The following is a 21,393-nucleotide window of genomic DNA, read 5'->3' on the forward strand; positions in this document are numbered from 1 at the left end:
TCCGCAGACAGTTTTTAATGTTTATCAGACAATAAATACTCAAGATTTTGCTTTAGTATAACTCACAACGAGTTTCACACACCTTCTCCGGCCACGTTGAGTTGTTGACACTTAACAGTGGGAAAAGCGACACATGCGCTATTCACTTGTATAACTTAAGGGTGAATGGGTAATGTAGTTTCTGCTCTGGGTGGGATGAATTAGGAAGCTTGCATTGTGAAGGGCGCTCTGAAAATCGGCAGGGCAGGTAAAAGATTAAAACCTCTATTAAAACAGATGGTCCAAATGAGCGTACCGCTTACAAGCACGTTCTGGGCGCACGGAGAGGTGGCGGTACGCTCAAGAGCTATATTTGGAAGTGGCGGTACCAGTGCGTACTGGCCCACTTAAAGCACTGGCAATGACTATACTTTGGATTTTTTTTGCAGTCCACTTAGAATTCAACATGGAAATTTTTGTTTTTTATTGGCATTGATTGTTTTGAAATTCAAATGGTACTTACATGCCTGTGTTTTTATTTCTGTAATAAATATGGCTTTCAAGCCAACAGTTAATTTGGAGGATATTGATGGTTTATTGCAGGTATGTTGTTTACATGAGAAAATCTGTGTTACAAGTTAAACATAAATTTCAATAAACAATCATATTTTGAATTTAAATAGTTTCTTTGTCTTGAGTTTACATTAATTATTTACATTTTACATTTACATATCCAAAAAGTTTCAGTCTTTTAATTGCGATTAATCGCGATTAATCGCGATTAATTTAAAAAAATTGTGCGATTAATTAGTTAATTTTTTTTAATCGATTGACAGCACTAATATATATATATATATATATATATATATATATATATATATATATATATATATATATATACATACACACACACACACACACACACACACACACAGTATATACTGTATATTTGTTGTCATTCTATATCTTTTAATGACGTCTTAATAAGATGATATTTAAATGATTAGTTTTAGTTTCTGTAGTTTTTATTAATGCAATGCAATATAATCATGATTGAGAGATGAACAAAAAAAAAAAATTCCTCAAAAGTCTGATGGATCATAATTGATACTCACATTTTAACATTGTTATTTTTTTAAAATAACAAATGGATTATCAAGTAATATACTTAACAAAAGAATGCAAGGTTGTGGTGCTGATGTTCGATTTCATCTTCTATAATATTACAAATGCAAAATCCATTTTGCACATTTGATTTTATGTGAGTCTATAAGCATGACCATATAGTCACACATTGTGTGACCCGTCTCTATGAAGTGTAATCCCTTTGTTCAGGAGCAGATTAAATGCTTATGGCAGCTTTTATTAATGCTTCCAGGACAGAAGACCAAAAGCTGCCAGATCCGGTTTATGGCAATTAATTGGGAAAAAACCTTTAGCATTTATGCTTAGAGGTTTTTGACAGATTGCAGAGATCAAGGCCGAATTATTATTTAGCATATGGCGAGGAGAGGGAGGCAAAACTGACCCGCTGGCTTTAAGGCAAATCGCAAATCAACACTTGCCTCTTTTTCAATTTGGCTCTCCAGATCTGACTTCTCCAGCATTCACGTTTTGTCTGCTGAATTTGAGGATCAGCAGTCAAGTAGAATGCATGTGAACTGAAATCAACCATAAAGGTGGATTGCTTCACAGTCACACATACTGTACGTAGTGATGAACTTATGCCAGCAAAGCCTATTAGCACGTTTATCCAGAAGCATCCAAAATCAGATTGAAGGATATCATCCCTTGTTGCTTGTTAATCATTTGTTTTGGCACACAGATCACTCACTGTTTTAATGCATGTTTTTCTTCCTAAAGAGTAGTTTTGAACCCATTTCAAAGCTAAGATGCTATTTGAAAAGGTCATGGACTGCTTGTACAAAGAAAAAGAAACATTAATTTCTTAAAATAGAATCATAATGTTTCTAGTGGATGAGACGTGAGACTGGGCATTGCAAAACAGGTGCTCTTGGGAAGCTTTTACCTCAGGAAAAAGCCACTATAAATGCTAATTGCCCTGATGCCAGGGGGGACAGTAGCCTCATGCTCAAATTGCTCAATGCTGTGCAGTAGCCTCATGCTCAATTTGACATGGACACTTGTCACGCTAGCTAGGGTTTTGTGTTTTATGAAAAAAAAAAAAAAAAAAAAAAAAAAAAAAAAAAAAAAAAATATATATATATATATATATATATATATAAGAACAGATCAATGAAATGTTCTTTGAGGATCTAACATGGTTCTTCTATGACATCACTGTGAAAACCCTTTAAAATAAATTATTTTTTTTAAGAGTGTAGAGTGTTGAGGGTGGTTGCCAGAGTGTTGTTTTCTAAATAATGTTTTTTTTTTGTTGTTTATTTATTTATTTGTTTGTTTGTTTTATCATTATGTTGGCTATAGGGTGTTGTGGATTCCAGGATGTGGTTACTAAAGTGCTATTTTGTGTCTAGGGTGTTCTGGTATCAAAGCATTGCTTTGTGCAGTGTTATTTTAGTATTATTTATTTACTATTATAATATGTATTTATGTTTTGAATCAGCCATTTTTTTAGTTTTTAGTTTTAATTTCAATTTGTTTACATCACTTTTTTGTGCATTTGCCATTTTTATTTGTTTTTGTTTAATATTTCAGCATAAACCTTTTTTTTATTTGTTACAATACAAAATTTGCTTAATAAATTAAACTAAATTCAACAAAAACAAAAGGTCTAAGAAATGAGCAATAAATCTAAAATATAATTACAAAGAAACAAGTAACACTGAATTAAACATAGAAATTAAGCAGAAAGAATGATATAGTATTTTCTTGTAAAACACACTCCAATAATCTTTATGTTATGTTTTTTTTTTATTATTATTCTTCTGGGTGGGTCACTCTGTACTGAATACTTATTTTTGCTTCATACTTCCTTTCACTGGCCTGCAGGAACAAAGACATTTCAACCCAGACCTCTTATAGATCATTAATGCTTTTAAATTGCACCAAGTCTGATAACAAGAATTCTGCCATCGTTTTAAATCATTCACTAGTAATCACAGCGGTAATTTGTTAAAAGGGTCCATGAGGAAACGTTATATCAGGATGATCAGATAAAAACGTGATGCTTCCTAGTCTTACAAAATATGGCTAAACAAACACAACAAAGAGAGAGATAGAGATTGTTCACTAGGACTGGAAATTCCCTCTGTTTGCTTCAGTGATAGATATGATTAGCCATTAACATCACTTCCATTTTACATAAAGGCTTTTGTAATAATCCGTAATATACTTATTTACATATGAGTCTACAATTATATGATTTTATTGCAGCTGTCTTAAGAAGAATTGTCTTCATATCTTGGAATGGGAACTGGTTTGTGGCTAAGAACATTGCCTGACAGCCTTCAGGAGTGTAATTTTGAATTCAGTAGAACATCGTAGTTTATTTGAAAACAGATAGCAGACCCATGGTATGATCAGTTAACACTTTACTCTGCTGAGTTGGAGAGTGGAGAGAAATGGTGCTATTTCCTATCATAGTCATCTCTTATAGACATGAAATGATGTGAGGGAGTAGTAGTACGTATAGGGTGTTAAAGGGATTCTCCTCACTGACACACGGCTGCATGAGAACACAGGTGTAGGTAGTGCAATAGAAGCCATGAATCTATGGTCCAGCTTTAGTATGGCTTGTAAAAAGCTAGTCTCTGGTCTCTGTGGCTTTGTTTGGAAAGCTTGGCCCTTGGACTGAGTCATACTCGGGTGTGGTGTAGTTTAGCCATTAGAATTTTTCCTTTTTGAGAATGGTTTAACAACTGAGAAACTGTAAACAAATTTATTCAACTGAGTGTTATGGAAATACTGTAGCTAAATGAAATGAAAGCATTATTACCTCATAAAGAATTGTTTTTGTTTCCTTATGATATTGCTTCCATGTGTTGTGAGCTTTACACTTACAGCAATGGTAACAATGATAGCTACTTTAATTATGAAATAAACTTTATGAAATTAATCCGTAAAGCTTCTAGTGCAGTCTTGTGCTGGAAATTTGTTTTTTGGAGCAGGTATATTTATTTCCTCTTCAGGAACTCGAGCTGCGTCAAAGCGCTACAGGGAATGCGTCTAGCGTGAGTGACTCTGAATATCGTGTGTAATCAGTCCAATGGAAGAGCGTGACGGCACGGGTGGGGTGAGGTAAGCGACCAGGAAGGTATAAAAGCACGTGCCGCGCAGCTGGCATCAGCTTCGAGTAAAAGCAAGTGCCGGCAGGGGTGCTGGGGGTACGGCCTCGAGATGCAACATCTAGTCCCTCAAGGAACTAGGGTTACATACGTAAAAGCACCTGCCGTGCAGCTGGCGACAGCTTCGCGTCTTCAGCCAGCGCTCTGTGTGTGAAAGTCCTCAGTTTGTCTTGTGAGTCTTATTTACTGTTGTCTGTCCAGTAGAGCTTCAAAACATGTCTAAGAGCAAGGCGAAAATAAAGCATCCGCCAGATCCGGGGCCCAATCTCTGGAGTTGGAAGCATGCTCTGCAGTTCCTACCACCCAGGGAGAGGGATCGACACTCCGCCTCTCTTTTCTCCGAGGAGGTCAATGTGGAGTCTGTCGATAGGGATTCGCTACCCCATTGGCCACAGTACAATGAGCTCTTAGAGGTGGTTACTTGCGCGGTGGCCAAGTTAAACACCAGGCTCTGGTTATGAAACAGGAAGTGAAAACCCTATAAGAGAAGGAGGCCATTGAGGTGGTCCCTCCTCAAGACAGGGAGTCCGGGTTCTACAGCCGGTATGTCACAGTTCCAAAGAAGGATGGGGGGTTGCGTCCGATCATAGATCTGCAGGTCTTAAATCGATCAATTATGAGACTGTTCAAAAGGCTCACGATCACGCATGTTGTAGCTCAGATCAGGTCCGAGGACTGGTTTGTCACAATAGATCTCAAAGATGCACACTTCCACATATCCATCCTTCCACAACACAGCAAGTTTCTGAGGTTCGCTTCCGGGGGCGAAGCTCACCAATATTGAGTACTTCCCTTCGGCCTTGCACTCTCACCCCGCACATTCACAAAGTGTGTAGATGCGGCTCTGATTCCTCTGCACATGCAGGGCATCTGCATTCTCAACTATATCGACGATTGGTTGATTTTAGCTCAGTCAGAGCAGGTTGCGGCTCGGCATCGAGATGTCGTTCTCGCACATATGGGGGAGCTTGGTTTGAGAATTAATGCAAAGAAGAGTGCACTGAAGCACTTCCTCCCAGACCTAAGGGGTCACCATGTGTTGGTGTGCACTGACAACACATCGGTGGTCTCTTTTATCAGTCACCAGGGAGGTCTGCTTTCGTGCCCCTTGTAGAAGCTGGCACACCAGATCCTTGTGTGGTCCCAGGGCTAACTCCTCTCATTAAGAGCAGTATATATTCCTGGGAAACTAAATATGGGAGCAGACATACTGTCGAGGCAGGGGCCAAGGCCCGGGGAATGGTAACTTCACGCTGAGGTGGTGAAGCAAATATGGAGGATTTTTGGCAGAGCTCAAGTATATCTCTTTGCGACTCAAGACACATCACAATGTCCCCTTTGGTTCTCTCTAGTTCATCCAGCTCCTCTGGGACTGGACCCTATGGTACAGACCTGGCCGCGGCTTCGTCTGTACGCCTTTCCCTCCTATTGCTCTGCTCCCGGGAGTTCTGGCGAGAGTACGCTGGGACAGGGTCCGTCTGTTGTTAGTAACCTTGTTCTGGCCGGGCCGAGTATGGTTTGCAGATCTGGTCTCGCTCCTCGACGGCTCTATACCAATACCGCAGGGCACGATAATTCACCCTCGCCCGGAGTTATGGAAACTGGGAGTGTGGCCCCTGAGGTCGCCAGCTTGACCCAGCTAACTGCCCAGTTGGTACAGTTCTGGAGTTTCTACAAGCCAGGGTCTCTGAAGGGTTGACCCACTCCATGCTGAAGGTTTACGTGGCGGCCATTGCGGCCTACCATGTCCCTCTCGATGGTCAGTCTTTGGGAAGACACCCCTTAGTTACACGTTTCTTCCGCAGTGCGCTGAGGCTGAGACATCCAGTACGGTCCCGTATTCCCCCATGGGACTTGTTTGTGGTGTTAGAGGCTCTTTGCAAATCTCCATTCGATCCTTTTCAAGATATCTCAGATATCTGACCCTTAAAACCACCTTTCTGTTGTCTATTACCTCTCTGAGTAAAGTAGGAGATTTACAGGCCCTCTCAGTGGCCCCTACCTATCTTGATTTTGCACCTGGCATGACCAAAACATTCATATATTCTCGAGCGGGATATGTTCCTAAGGTTCCCTCTATCACACCACAACCTGTAGTGCTGCATACATCCACAGAGCTGCCCTGTGGAGAAAAAAGAACCAATTGCTTGTATGCTATGGTCCCACCAAGAGGGGCTTTCCTGCTTCGAAGCAGACTATTAGTCGTTGGGTAGTTGAGACTATCAACACCACCTATGAGTCCTCTGGTCTTCCCCCGCTGTCGGGAGCCAAGGCTCACTCTACATGGGGTATGGCGACCTCCCAAGGCCTTTCTAGCAGGTGTGTCCATGCTGGACATCTACAATGTTGCAGGGTTTTCCACGCCTTCCATAGCGCTTCGACCCAGCTCGAGTTCCTGTAGAGGAATGTCTCTAGGTTATGTATGTAACCCTAGTTCCTCGAGGGAACTAGATGTTGCATCTCGAGGCCGTACCCCCAGCACCCCTGCCGGCACTTGCTTTTACTCGAATCTGATGCCAGCTGCGCGGCACGTGCTTTTATAGCTTCCTGGTCGCTAACGTCACCCTGCCCGTGACGTCATGCTCTTCCATTGGACTGATTACACACGATATTCAGAGTTGCTCACGCTAGACCCATTGCCCGTAGAGCTTCGACGCAGAGTCTCATTCCCTCGAACTAGGGTTACATACGTAACAAAGGTTCGTCAACATGGAATTCCAAAACTTTTTCTGTAAATATTTTATAAACTTATAAATAAATTGAAGAAGTATTATAAATAATATTTTAACTGCTAATTTTAATATATCTAATGATAATATATGTTTTATTATTAATTGAATTTGCCTTTTTTGTGGTCTACAGATTCATATCACTCCTTCCACTCAAAAAAATTTGTTACATGTTAGACAAGATACTTTTTGTATGGTAGTCTCTTCAGAAACTTATCAAAATGACAAATGGGACGAATAATTGCACTCTGAATATTTGACTCAGGCTACATTTCAAGTAACTCTGAAGTTTGTCCAGCTATTTTGCAATGGTGTCTGGGTCATCAGCACCAGACAGTCGGCTCAGTGTTGAAGTCCCATGAGCAAGAGACGAGGTGGCGGCCTGTGGTGAATTTTACGTGAGTGGAGCTATCCTGAGTCAATGTTCAAAACAAAGTGCTGTTTATAAGCAAGGGCTCCCCCATGAACAGATCCAGCTCTGTGCACTATAACTTCCACTTTATGTCTGGTGTGACATTAATGTGTCTACTGGGAGGAACTTTGGACTAGCCTGCTGGTTTAGATCTGTTTGCTTCCTTGTATAAAGGCTGATATTAGAAATATGAAGAGAGGTTAACACATTTGATGTAAAATCTTTGTTAAATTTTTCCTGAACTGTTTGCAAGATGGACTTAAAAGATGCTTCAAATCATGTGTTGCTAGTTTTGATGAAAAGAAAATAACCTCTTACTAAAGCCATATTTAGAGACCAAAGTATAATTGTAGTGGGCTTTTTGAGTAAGCAACTACACAATACATTGCAACTGCATAGCAATATGTTAAAACCATCCAGACCATTTTTGACCATTTTGTATTTTCTTCAGAAAATGTGGTGGAAAAGTAGTTTTTTTTTTTTTTTTTTTGTAAATGCTATGGTGGTCTTCAGTAAGGTCTTGGAAGTTTTCATAAAAATAACTGACTGAGCAGTGGTATGCAAATTAGACATTTTGAATTCTGCTCATAACAGTTCAACAGTGTTTTCATTTAAAGCTATTTGCTGCATTTTAATGTTTCCTTTAGCCATCTGGATTTCCGCCAAAATCTGCAGAGATATTTCCGGAACTTTCATAGACAGTTGGTTCAACGATTTTCTTATCGACTCTGTTCAGTACTGGGTTTTAAGTTGCCATCAGGAATTAGTGCATCAAGTGCATGATGGGAAGTAACTGAAGTATTAACACCAGCATATTAATGGATAAGTATGCACCACCATGAAAGCATGTACTCTAGTTGGGCCTTTTGATTCAATGACAGACAAATGTTGAGACATATTTGAGTTTATCTTAATAAAGCGCAATAGTAGTGCCTTAAAATCTACTAATAATGCAGAAAGAGTACTAAGTTGAGTTGTTCCTCTTAATCCTGATTTATCAACAGTGTGTCCTTGAGCTAAGACTTTGTAAGAGGTCAGTTATTTCCACTTGGATAGTCTGTTTGGTAGAGCTTGGCCTTATTGAGTTGAAATGACAGAACTAAGTAGAGCACTCTCAAAATGGATTCCAACAAGCCTAGATCCCTTTTGGCTTCAGAGGAAGGAAATGTGTGCAGTCTTGTGTGCATCGTATTGTTGTGACATCCCCTTTCCAAAGCTGGTGAAAAATTAGGTCCATCCTCTGACAGAATGGAGGTTGTTGCTTCCAAAGCTCAATCTTTTCTTCTTGAGGGTAATTCAGTGTGGCACATCAGAATCAAGGCCTAATTGTCTGTACATTTGTCAGAGCCTGGAGTGTAATGTAGCCCACCAGTGGCTGTCCTGGCAAACTTGGTTCCCCTGGTAAGATATGACTAAAGAATAGGGGAAAAAATTACTTTTCATTTCACACTGGAAGGTCTTATCAAATTTAGTTATGTAAATGGTGATTTCTGACACATTGTGCAACTTAATGCTTCAAGTCAAATCCATTAGAAACAGTTTAGGATCCATTTTGACAATGAACAGCAATTCCCAAAGCTTCTAAAAAGTATCCTAAAGTCATTTAGGTTAAATTTTTTAATTGAATACAAGTCTGACAGCATGATGTTACTGTTGATTATATCCTAGCAGTGAAAACATTATTGGTTTTATGATAACAGAGCATTTTAATAAACCAAAGCAGAGGAAGAATGCTGGCAGACAACTGTTTAAAAAGACACTGTAATTTATCATAGGTCCCCTATACTGTAACACTTGTGCAGGGATCCGTGTAGCATCTTTAGAGTGGGTGTGTTGGAGAGAGAAAGAGGAAAAGAGATAGAGCCAGAAGAGTAGGGGGAGGAGGGTGTGTGTGGTTGAATGAGCGCCGGGGAGCAAGGGGAGGGGCTGTTCCTGCGTCTGTCTTCTCTGTCATTCTGCTGCTGCACAGCAAAGCTGCGAGACACTCTGCTGAAGAGAGGAGAGAGGAGAGAGAAAGAAAGAGAGCGAGAAAAAAATGAGTGAATGGCTAGCACTAGAGCAGCTGCAGCTGAGGCAGTCTAACTGAGAGTAGCCAGATGCTGGATTTACATGCTAAAGACACCAGACATACGGATTACCTCTTCAATACAGGATCTAGCGACTGGTCTTTCTGCATGTGTAATTGGAGAGATAGTTCTCTCTGTGATAAGGATTTGGCAGCAAGTGACAGAGCTTGCAGACTTTGCAGACCTTGCACCTTGTCTCTTTTTTTGCTTGATTGTAAAACCAATTGACTCACTAATGCTTTTACATGGTTTCATGCAGGAGGAATGCTTGGGGGTAGCCCAAGAGGACAAGGAGTAGATCTCGAGACTGAAGCTGACAAAACGTCCAAAGCCAAGACCCCCCAGGGCCAGGCAGGAGCCAACGGAGTTGGGGGCATGGCTGCAAAAAGGGGCAAGTCAGGGCTCCCACAGGCTACTCCTCGTGCTGAGCTAAAGGTCTACAGAGCGGGAAACTCAGAGGGTCGTCTTCCAGTACCTAGTAACCTGCGCAAGCAAAAGTCCTTGACCAATTTATGCGTGCTTACGGATGCCGAGAAGAAGATGCACCTGTACCAGCCCAAGTGGTCGGATGACATGGAAAAGCCAGGGTCAGGTCAGAACAAGTCCGACAAGCTCAAAGATGCAGGAGGGGGTACAGGAAAGGGTATTCCACTTTCCAAGAACCTTTCCAAATCAGAGCATTCACTGTTTCAGGGAAAACCAAAACCCTTTAGCCCACCTTCCAAACTGGACAAACCCAGTCGGATACCAAAGAGTCCTTACGCTGAGGTCAAACCCATCAGCAAGGCTCAAGAGCTGGCAGATGACAGCAAGTCAGATGATGAGATCTTGTCCAGCAAGGCTAAAGCTAATGGTAAGAAAACTTTAAGTGGTACCTCAGGGGCAGCCACCCCAGGAGGGGGCAGAGGGGGCAAAGATGCAACAGAACCAGAGGAAGGGGACAAGACCTTCCTAAAAGTGGACCCTGAACTGGTTGTAACAGTACTTGGGGACCTGGAGCAGCTTCTCTTCAGTCAGATGTTGGGTAAGTAATAACAAGTTCCACTAATCCATTTGCAATGCCGGAGAATGAGCAATGCTGCCTGGCTTATGAATTCAGCATCACTTCCGTAGCTCAACCCAGCCCTGCTCTTGCTTAGCAACCACCTCTCTTTGTATTTCCTATTCATCCTGAGCTGCTCACATAACTATGCACACTTTATTCATATATCTATTCTTTGCTTGAAGCTTCTTCTGCATGTTTATGATTATGAGTGTTGATTTATTTGAAACACTGCATGGTTTCATTGAACAATCGGCGCATCCCTTTTTGTTTACATTGCAAGCTCATGTCTTGCATCTGTGCACGTATTGGGTGAGACCAATCTGTGCTCAAATCAGGGGGAAGGGGGTTGATTCAGGGTTATATTTGCCTCACTATTGTAGCAGAGTTGACACACTGCCCTAATCTCCAGAATATAGCACCATATGCATAGGTCATACTGCACAATTTTAGTTTTCAAATTGTCTGAATCTGAAGCAAACCAGTGCTCGTTCAAGCGAGTGACAGTCCCGCAGTGTGAATTATCAAAGACACAATTTGAGAGAATCACAGATGTGTCACCAATGCCTGTGAAATATTTGGCATGCTAAATATCTGGACCTGAGTGCGATGTGAACCGGCAATTACCAGTGTGAAGACAACAGTGATCCAATGATTTAGATCACATCATGCAGTGTGAACACGGCATTAGATGTTTTGGATGGCTAGAATGATTTGCTTATGTTTTTTTTAGATATTTTACCAGTTCTACATTAATGATGTGTCTCAGTTCAGCATGCATTATTGTAGATAACATAAACAAGCTCACAATAGAAACAGTAAAATAAATTATGCTTGATGCAGTAGCAGGAACTTAAAAATAAACATCGCTGGGTTGAATTGTTTTCAAGTCATGGTGGGCAACATATTTAGCCTTGCCGCTGGTGCCATTGATCTCTGGGGCAGTTGACAGATGGTCCCCCTGTCTCTTCCTCTCTCCCTTTCCCTCTCCCTCTTTCTGTTACCGGGGGACTTCAAAAGAGAATAATAGGGGTGTCACACTCTTTGAGAAGGTCAGTGACTCAGAAAGAGACGGCACAGACACATGAACATTTTGTGTTTTGTTTTTATTCAAGAATACATGAAGAGTGCGGTGACTTATTAGATATTTACCTTTGTGATACAGGATTGGTCAGCTATGCTCCCGTGCATGGTACTTTAACGCATATTTAACATAGTAAGTGATGATTTGAGCATGATTAGCTATTAACAATCTCTCAACAATCTGCCACTGAACAATAGCCTAGCTAGCAGTGCAGTATATTGCTTTTTAATGTTAGGGTGACCAGAGAGATGAGCTGTGAAGTGAATCATTTGAGTTGAGATATGAAAAAATGGAATTCAGTCTGTTAGCTAGCTATACTCATTTCCTCTCCTTCCCTGGAGCTTATTTTGACCTTGCCGTGTGGCACCTGCTGAGAAGTGGGGGTGGGCGGAATAGAAAAAAAAACGTCTTATATTGTACGAATGATCTGGATTCTTTTCAACCTCTTTACCACCGTGTATTACTGTTGATTCCTTTAGCTTGTGCTGCCCATCGGGGTAAACTGTGCAGGCAAAGGTTTTCAAAGCTTTCCTCCAGGGTTTGAAACACTGTGTTATTATGCATGTGTGACTGAATGCAATTGGGCTGCTTGTCCCCTTTCCTCTGCTTTTGACCCCACAACACAAACACAATTACACAAGACTCTGTTTCTTCAGTCAGTGCTGTCTTGACACTGGTTCCTGTGAGTGAGTGTTCCATGAATTTAACATACTGCCCAATGCAAAATGTTTGTTCTTTCTGTTTTACTTTTGATATTTTTACCATTTGAATGATAACTATAATCAGAAATGAGACTTGAAATGATAGACAGAAGGTTGTGGGGAATCAGTATAACTGGTAAGTCAAGCCATATCTATATAATTATACAAATTAGCTCTCTACTTGGTAATAAATAACATTAAAAAAGACTTAGATGCTTTTGGTATCAGACAGCGACAGTTGAGAGCCACCAGGAGAGGGTTAAGAGAAACACTGCTAAGATCAGATGGAGAAGCCCAATGTGTCTTCTAAATACTTAAGGACAGATGCTTCTTACTTGTGTTGATAAGAGCTTTACCAAACCAAATATCCAATCACATGCACTAAAACTCCTTTTAAATAAATAAAACCACAGCTTTAAGGATTAGTTAAGCATGAAGATAATGACAATTTAAGTGCCAAATTCAGTAATGTTTGTAGTTTAGTTTAAAATAGTGCAGTGAAAAGTTACTGATATTTCTTTCTTTCTTTGTGATGAATGAAATCAAGCCCAACCTTCTATTATTTTGCATTGAATATTAATTTTATTTTGGAAAAATGTATAATTTTTTTTTTTTTTTTTTATCTTGTTATTAATTTTTAATCCACACTATATACAGTAGGAACAGACATAAAATGAGGTCTTAGCAAGTAAATTAACTTTTTTGATACATCTGGTGCTCAGTGTCTTATTCTGCTGTCGAAGGGTGTGTCTCTGAGAGCCTCCTTACCTATCTTCATCATCATCATTTCCATGTCTGGATTGAGCTTTGAGCTTGCTGGTTGGTCTGGGTTAGCAGTGCAATAGATGCACTGGACATGATTTCTGCTGACAGTTCAGAATTCAGGGTGAGGTTACTGTGGTTGAATTGGTCTACAAAAAAGAAAAGTAGAATGTGGTGATAACGATATGACAATACACTTATCTCAAATTTACATTAATACTGCAGTAAATACAATCCATTTCCTGGGGAATAAGGCCTAATGACCTTGAAGCATTTTGTAAGGTCATGGCACAGGATTTCCTTATTTGCTGTATTTGATTATTGTTGGGTTATGCATGACAAATGTGTGTGTCTGCATTAAATTGCTTGTAGAATTGAGCATCGGGCAGTTAGAGAAATGATAATGTGCAGGAAATGGTTTTATAAATTCAAGCAGCCCCTTTTAAACGGAAACCATCACTAAAATGCAGTGTATATTATGTTTGCCAGGAAGCCAGGAAATTGTTGCAAGGGTTAAAGTCAGCCTGATTGACATCTCAGCATGCTGCAGGTCTTCTCTTCACAGCTTGCATGATTTCATTTCAAACAGGTCTGGTTGTGTAAGAGCAGATCTCAAGGGAAACACAAACACACATACTGTATAAAGGCATACATACAGCCATGCATACATTCACATTTTGAATTGATGAAGTGTATTTTATTTGCAGTGTCCGGCCATCATTAGTTCTTTTTTCCCAAACCTAATGACCTGCCTACATAGGCAGCAGTTTAAGGCATCTTAGTCACATGTCCAACACAAAATTTACAAAAGGTAGGCAGCATAATTATACCTTCAAGGTACTGTTTTAGTAGAATTATAATGTAACATCACATTTATACTCAAGGAAGAAGGCAGTACTAACAATGTAACCAGTGTTGCAAAAAGCTCAGTATATACTGTGTGTATACACAGATGAAATTATAATAAAGACGGATTTTAATTTCTATAACTGATGACAATTTTAAACTTTTACACAAAATGTATACCATTTAAAATGTGTAAGGTATTATCTTATTCACATGGTTCGTCACAACTGTATGATGTTCAAAATCTGCTGCTTATGAAGATTCATTTCAGGATGCACCCTCAGGAGATAACTGTTTATATAGACAGGTCACTAGATTTGGAACAGCAGGTGAATCATAGACTGTATAATGAAAAATGCAAAATAATAATAATAATAATAATAATAATACTAAATAAATAAATTCAGATTTTCTTAAAATCTGATTGGATTTTATGCATTAGAATTAGTTATATTTATGCTTTAACGTCTGTCCACCAAAATGTGAATCTGATGACTAAATGGTACATAATAACAAAACACAGTGAAAACAGGAATTGAAAGAGGAACTGCAAATAAAGATCAAGTTTTGGTTTATACACCTCTGTTAACATGGAAACATGCACAACCCTGTTTCCATTATGTGTGCACTGAGACCATGACTTGTGTGCAGTTTTGACGGCCAAAAGATTTGTAATGTGATTACTGTCATGACCAACATCTCCATGCCTTGGCATGCAGTGTGTGACTAATTCAATCTAAGTCCTAATCGAATTTCTGCATGTCTGCAAAACAGAATAGTGGAAGGAACACGCTCATTTATGCAAGCATGTAACATGGAAATAATGTCAATTTATCTCTTAAAACATCCAGAAATATTACAAAATGTATATTGTTTATGTACTTATGCCTGTAGTTTCAGCCTGTTAAGCACAATTTTAATCGTCAACAAACATGTGCTTGAAAGCAGCCCTATATTTAAGCATGTTGTAAAATAACTCTCAAAGAGCAATACTTTCCAGTGTATTTCCATGTAAAATGGCCAACTCTTGGATGCATGCTCATATTTATTTTTATGTCAGTTACGTGAGAGCTGCTTTGTGGGTCTTCCTCAAATGTCCAGTTTTTGAAGTCAAGTGGTGGTTTATGCGCAGTAGCGGCACAGTTGTGTTTTTGAAAGCCATAATTGCTTTGCGGTTGAGATGGCCTTAACCGTCATGGGGAAATAATTGTGCAAGCTTTTCTCAGTTTTATGTGAGGACATATCTTGGGTTCACTTGTATGAATAAAGGGCAAGAAATCAACTCTTTTACCAATAGTCACTAGTGGTTACTAACATTGCTCTTGTATAATTGATAAGAAACAGGCAATGTTAATTATTAATGTACTAAATGCCACTGTGCTTGTTGATAATAGGTATTCTACTCAACTATAGCATTCAAACAAACTCTGTTCTGCTTTGTCACATTGCCAATGATACCCAGGGCTAATTATCTCCTCAAATTGCCAGGTTTTGTTAAAAAGGAATTACTTAAACATTAGCTGCCAATGTATGAAACTGGAGGCTCACTAGGGTCTGAAAGTTGCAGAAGAGCAAGTCAGTTGAAACACTTAAGCAAACACTTAAGCGCTGAGAGAATGAGATTTGTTGGTCTATGCCACAGATGTGTTGTTTGTCACTAGCAATAAAACGACATCTTTACACAAGCCATTATAAATTCAAACATCCCAGTGCCTCTTGATTCTCCATTAACAGTGAGCAAAATGGTAGCATCAAACACATCAGAGTCTAGGTTCGAATTAGTACAAAATGCAAGGTTGGCCAGATTCAGACCGGGTTCGCCTCAGAGACTTTATTTGAATTGTCACAGACATCCAAATACATGCATTAGCATGTCAGTTGATGCTTAAAGTTGTTTTCCGATTATAAAGTTCTCGTCCTGTTTAATCAACGGCCTGATAAGGAAATGTAAGTATTATGATGTTCTTTTTGTTTCTTATTTTATCTCTTTAAAAAGATTCTTGTGAGTCTGATGATTAATTTGAGATGGTGAAAATCCAGCCAGATTGTGCATCTTTTAATCAAAGAATATTTTAGATTCTGAAGATTTGCTTGAAGTACCCGTCGACGAATATTTGTGCATACATTCATTCAGTGGCAGCAGCTTTTTCCAGATTTATTCTCATCCAAAAATTTTTTTGACATCATGCCGTCTCTACCAGGGTAAAATGAGTTACTGCTGTTTTTAGGATCTTTAGGTGGTTTCCTTTTTAAAACATCAAGTTGATGATTTTGCCTAGGATTGGATAGAATTAAAGGATTGCATAAATTAAATTAAATTAAATATGTGAATGACTCAAACTGACTCAACTTACCCCAATGGTTGGCTCATCTTACCCCAGGTCTGATTTTTTTTTGAGACAGCAGAACTATTTAACTTATTTTTTAAGATTTTTCTTTCCAAAATGTACATCATAAAGTTTAAATTTGTATGATTTTTGACTCATCAAATAAGTGTTAAAAAGTGGCCTGTCTTATCATGTTCTTTCTACGTACGGTAGGAGAATTTTAGGGGTTCCTTAAAATAATGAAGAATAATGAGTAACTAGTAATAAAATGACTTTGTTGTGTCCTCTCGGTTGAATATAACTATGTGTGCTATCCTTAGCAGATTTCAGACTGGCCAAATCTCTTCATCTTTGCATTGAGAAGAAGACTGGAGACCCTTGTTAAAAGCAAACATTTTGCCCCAAAGCAGGAAGAAGCAGTTGATCTCAAGTTCCCTCTACACATGGTCTCCAGTTCCACAGCTGGTCTCTATGACCCTCCATGTGATGGAGGTGATAGGATCACTCTGGCTTGAGGTCAGTTCAGAGTTGTGCTGTTTTTGTTTATCACACAGCATTGCACCACATCTTGCCTCCTTGAGCTTCAGAAGACATTGAGCAACATTTGTGCTCAATCTTTGGCAAGAAAACATTGTTCCACATGGACCTTTTTTCCAACTCTCTCTCTCTGTTGACAACAACAGCTGGGTGGACCTCCTCAGCTCCTAAGAGTCTTGCCAGAGATGCAGCTGTGATGTTGGAGGCTTCTCTGCTCCAGTCAGATTTTAAACCCTGCAGTTGTCTGGGCATCACTCCCAGTTCACACCTCCCTGCCCTTGGACATGCAGGGATTCCTCACCAAACTTGAATGCTTCTGGTCAGTTTTGAGTGGTGTGGAATAAGCTTTTCCTTGGAGAAAATACAAAAACTTGATTTAAGGTCAATTACACTTCTTCTACTGAGCAGGGAGATGTTTTAACATAACCAGAACTTTTTCATAAATAAACTATGCATTTAATGATTTTACAACGTTTTCTGTCCAGTTTGTTTCTATATAACCTAAAACAATTTTAGCTTGTATTGAACCTGAAATATTCCTTTTAGTTTGACCATTAGATGACATCTTTTTCTGACAGCAACAATAGATATTGTAAAAAGATTCTTGCAGTCCTCAGAGAGCTCTCTGACCTGAAACAAGTTTAGAATGGGAATTTCCCTTTGTCATGAATAGGAAGTCATCTTCTTCAAGGTGACAATAAAAAGGTTTTATTTTTGTTAGGAGCCTAGACTTTGTGTCCAGAAGGGTGGATATAGTATTGAGTCTAACTTTATTATATTTAAGTATCCATAAAATTTTCCATCCTTGGTGTTTTGAGAAATCCCTTCGTGTTGCTTTCTTTGCTTAATACCTCTGAATTTAAAATCAGATTTGTCATGGCAGTAGGTCTATTTCATTGGCAACACTTTCTAAGCCGTTCTCATTCAGTTTGGCCTTTTGCGTGATTTTGCGAAACAGTTTTCTTCTGAAAAAGTGTCATGGGATTGCAACATGAGTGATGCAAGATAAGGAAGTCTTATAATACTTTCTGGAAACAACACCAGCATGATTAGACCAGTGCATCACTGCTTTCTTTCCTCTCTGTAGTTATTCCCCAAGGATATTATTGTGATTTTTGTGCGGATATTCCAATCCGTCTTCTCATTTCCTGCAGTGTGTCTTCTACCATTTGGCCAAAGCGTCGGCAGGACACTGTATTGTTATTTAAGAGTCCCTTCATTCACCAGATGCAGCATGCTTGCATGTGTATCTGCCTTCCTGTTTTCATGTTTGCGAGGTCACCACTCTGTTTCTAAGTACAGAGACTTGAGTAGAGGAGGAGAACTGAAAAACACACACATAAGGTAAACTGGAAATAAAACAAACTTGTGGTGGAGAAGCTGGAAACTATACCATTTCCCCTAAACCACAAATGAATCTGAAATGGATTATTGCTCAGAGTAATTTAAGAGCATTGCAGTGTGTTGCTAGTAAAATATCAGCCAGCTTGTCAAAGTAGCGATAAATGTTTCTCTGGCTCAATGCTACACCATTAAACTCCATTAACAGCCCTTTGGGATTCATTTGGCCTTATTTCACCTGTTATTAACAACCTGTCACCCAGTATACCCTAATTAACCAATTAAACATCATCTGTTCCTCGGCTCTGGTAATAAAACATGGAAAATGAAAACATTAACTGATGGAAATTGATCATCATTTGGAAAGACCGATGGATCCAGCAAGAGCTCCATGCTGTGATTGGTTTAGTACACTTTCCAGACAAGACCTCTTAGAAGAGTGGCCTGTATCTGCCAAAAAAATCTTCTCAGAGCTTTCAGCACTCTATGACATCCTTTTACTTTGTCCATTTTGCTTCTTGCTCTTAACAGCATTTTCAGAAATGCAGAAGATGGTTCCAGTAAGCATCTGTCTTCACCCTATTAGCTTCTTTATTGACAGGCTATGCTTCAGTTGCTAATTAGGAAGACATTGCCTGTCTTTTAAGCATGTGGCAGTCTCAGATTCAGATGGTGCTCTAAGTTGGTAGTGCATTTTAGAGATAAAAACACTTCACAATCTAGTGTGTGGATGTTGTAATATTAGGTTAGACTCTCTGCATCAACATCTTGGAAGTTCTGAAGACCCGATAATCTCTAACTGTGATTCACTCTCTTTGACTCTCCTCTCCTTGGGAGACTGAGGTCCAAGAATTTGGAGCAGATCCAGAAGATTTGGTTATTAGGGTTAGCATGCATGAGTTACTACTTTTCATTAAATCTGGGATCTCATTTAACTGACCCTTTGTGTGAGGTCGTCCTCAATGTTTTCTGAGCGGGGCCCGTTGTCCAAATTTTGGAAACCACAACTAGCTATCCACTGGGCAGTGATCTATTGCATGACCCAGATCTTTTCCAATAGAGACTATGAAATGATAGTTAAAGAACTAGAGCCTCATAAATCCCAATTTTACGCTAACTGTAATTATGGGATTACTGTTAATCTTTCATCCTGTGATAGAGGGTCATTTTTAAACCCTATTAAATGAGGTGTGACTACAACAATCCAAGCATTTGACAAGTCCTTTATGTGGGTTTAGTGTTTGCCATTAGAATGCAAAACACTTTACAGCCTTTGTTTTATTGTGTTCTCTTTTGAGCTAAATATACAGTAGAGTCCTCCCATTCCTTTAGAAGCTTCCATTCTCCCAGTCCCTTGTCGTCGCAATATATTACTGTAACACGCTTACTAAGCTACTGTTGGTTCTCTGCTTGTCGGCCTGATTCCAATTTTTCTTTTAAAGCATGTACCATTAGAATTCTCCCAGTGTCTCTGCTTTTCCATGGTCAGTCCTGAATCAAATTGTATACTCCTGAATAGTCTGAGAAAAGACAATGGCTGTATTGCTGGTAGTGGCTGCTTTCAACTCTTTCTTTCACAAGTAGATGAGGGTGTAAAGAGGGGGAGGCAGGTGTACTGCAGTCCCCCCCAGCTGCATTTAACCAGCTAGCCTTGATTCATTAGCTTTCCCCCCGGGAATGTACTTGCGATGGGGGGTGAAATTTGCATCCCTAATTTCCTCATTCCCTCGCCCCGGCTGCAGCTGGGTCCTCTGGGCCCGGGCCGATTTGGAAAACAGGAAGTCTGATGGCCTTGGACCTTTCCATCACTCTCACCCCTGTAGTGGGGAGGCTTTAATTACCATAAACGAGAGTTGTGCTTAACAACCGCGTGGAATCGATTAGATGCAGCGGAGGGATTGGAGAGGACCCCCACCTTCTACACCGGCTGATGTCTTTTGTTTCAGGATGTAGTGTGTTATACATCCCTGTTTTGGATTCAAGAGCAGACATTTGCATCAGGAAGAGCACCAGCCAAAGCTGGCGAGCAATGCTTAATAATTATTTAATGCTCTTCAGTCTGCGCTTTACGTCATATAACTACAAATCAGAGGTGGTTGCATGACTGAAAATGGACAAAAAAAGATTTAAACAGAGGTTTTCATTCAGCTTCCAACGACACACACAGAGAATGTTACAGAAAACCCATGTAACCGAACTTTCATAGCATTGAGATTAGTGTTGTGTGAAATGAGGTGAAGTCCCGTGAGTTGTTTATTTTGAGAGTGACTAGAAGTTCCTCTGAGTGATTATTTTCTAATCCAGATTTTAAAGGAAACAACTTCCCTTGCCTTTTCTGAGAAAACGCCTTTAATTGAGTCATAACAGTTCTGCTTATTATAGTCTAATAAACAATGGAAAAGCTAAGCCCCCCCCACCCCCCACAGTGTTTTCTGGTGCTAGTTGTTTGCCCTGCTGGCACATTCATCAGGATGAATGTAGAGAGGAACGGATTTAATTCATGAACAAATGAAATGAGCTGTCCTAGAGTGGTCGATTCAAGTGTGTCTAATATGATTTGAACTACTACTGCTCAGTGAATGAATGTGACTCTTGGGCATTTTGGATGGAGTGCCAATCTTTAATGCACTGATTCAGCCAACCATGTGTGCCATCTAGCGTAGGGTATCAGACATAATACCTAAGCAATACTGTGTGTCTGAACAATCCTACAAATATACATCTGATTGATGTTTTCCATTGGTCAAAAAAAAGGCCTAGTTATTAACGCATTTTCTGAAAAATATGTGAGTTTTGTTAGCTTGTTTAATACTTGGCACTAGGATGCTATAACCCTTTAGAGGTTTGCCAAGGCATTGCTATGGGGTTCCTTTTCTGGTTGTTGTACTGTATGTGATGGTTCATGTTTTTGGGGTGATTGCTATGCAGTTGTTATGGTGTTTTGTTGGTTTGCTAAAGTACTGCTACATGGTTTTTAGAGTATTCTGGGTGATTGCCAGGCCAGTGGTATTCAGGGTGGTTGCTAGGGTGTCGCTAACTTGTTTAAGTGGTTGCTAAGTGGCTTTTAGTATGTTTAGGGTAGTTGCCAGGGTGTTGCTATGCAGTAACTGTGGTGATATGTTGGTTGATTTGGCTTTACTACATGGTTGTTAGAGTGGTGGAAGGTCAGTGGTGTTCAGGGTGTTGGGTGAATGTGTAGCACTCTTTCCTCCCTCAATACCGTGACTGAGGTGGCCTTGAGCAAGGTACCGAACCTCCAACTGCTCTCCGGGCTCCGCAGCATAAATGGCTGCCCACTG

At 39.8% G+C, this 21,393-nt stretch overlaps 1 protein-coding gene across 6 annotated transcripts in view; it reads left to right on the forward strand.

The window, feature by feature from the left end:
* The window catches only part of nav1a (neuron navigator 1a), a 130,190-nt gene that overhangs the window by 27,777 nt on the left and 81,020 nt on the right, over positions 1–21,393 (forward strand). For all 6 annotated transcript variants that reach the window (XM_026199298.1, XM_026199300.1, XM_026199301.1 and 3 more), the window contains exon 4: positions 9,714–10,478. In XM_026199298.1, coding sequence (XP_026055083.1) covers positions 9,714–10,478 — 765 coding nt within the window. The remainder of the gene's footprint in view (positions 1–9,713; positions 10,479–21,393) is intronic.

The sequence above is a fragment of the Carassius auratus genome, chromosome 23 (assembly GCF_003368295.1).
Source record: "Carassius auratus strain Wakin chromosome 23, ASM336829v1, whole genome shotgun sequence".
In the NCBI taxonomy this organism is placed as follows: domain Eukaryota; kingdom Metazoa; phylum Chordata; class Actinopteri; order Cypriniformes; family Cyprinidae; genus Carassius; species Carassius auratus.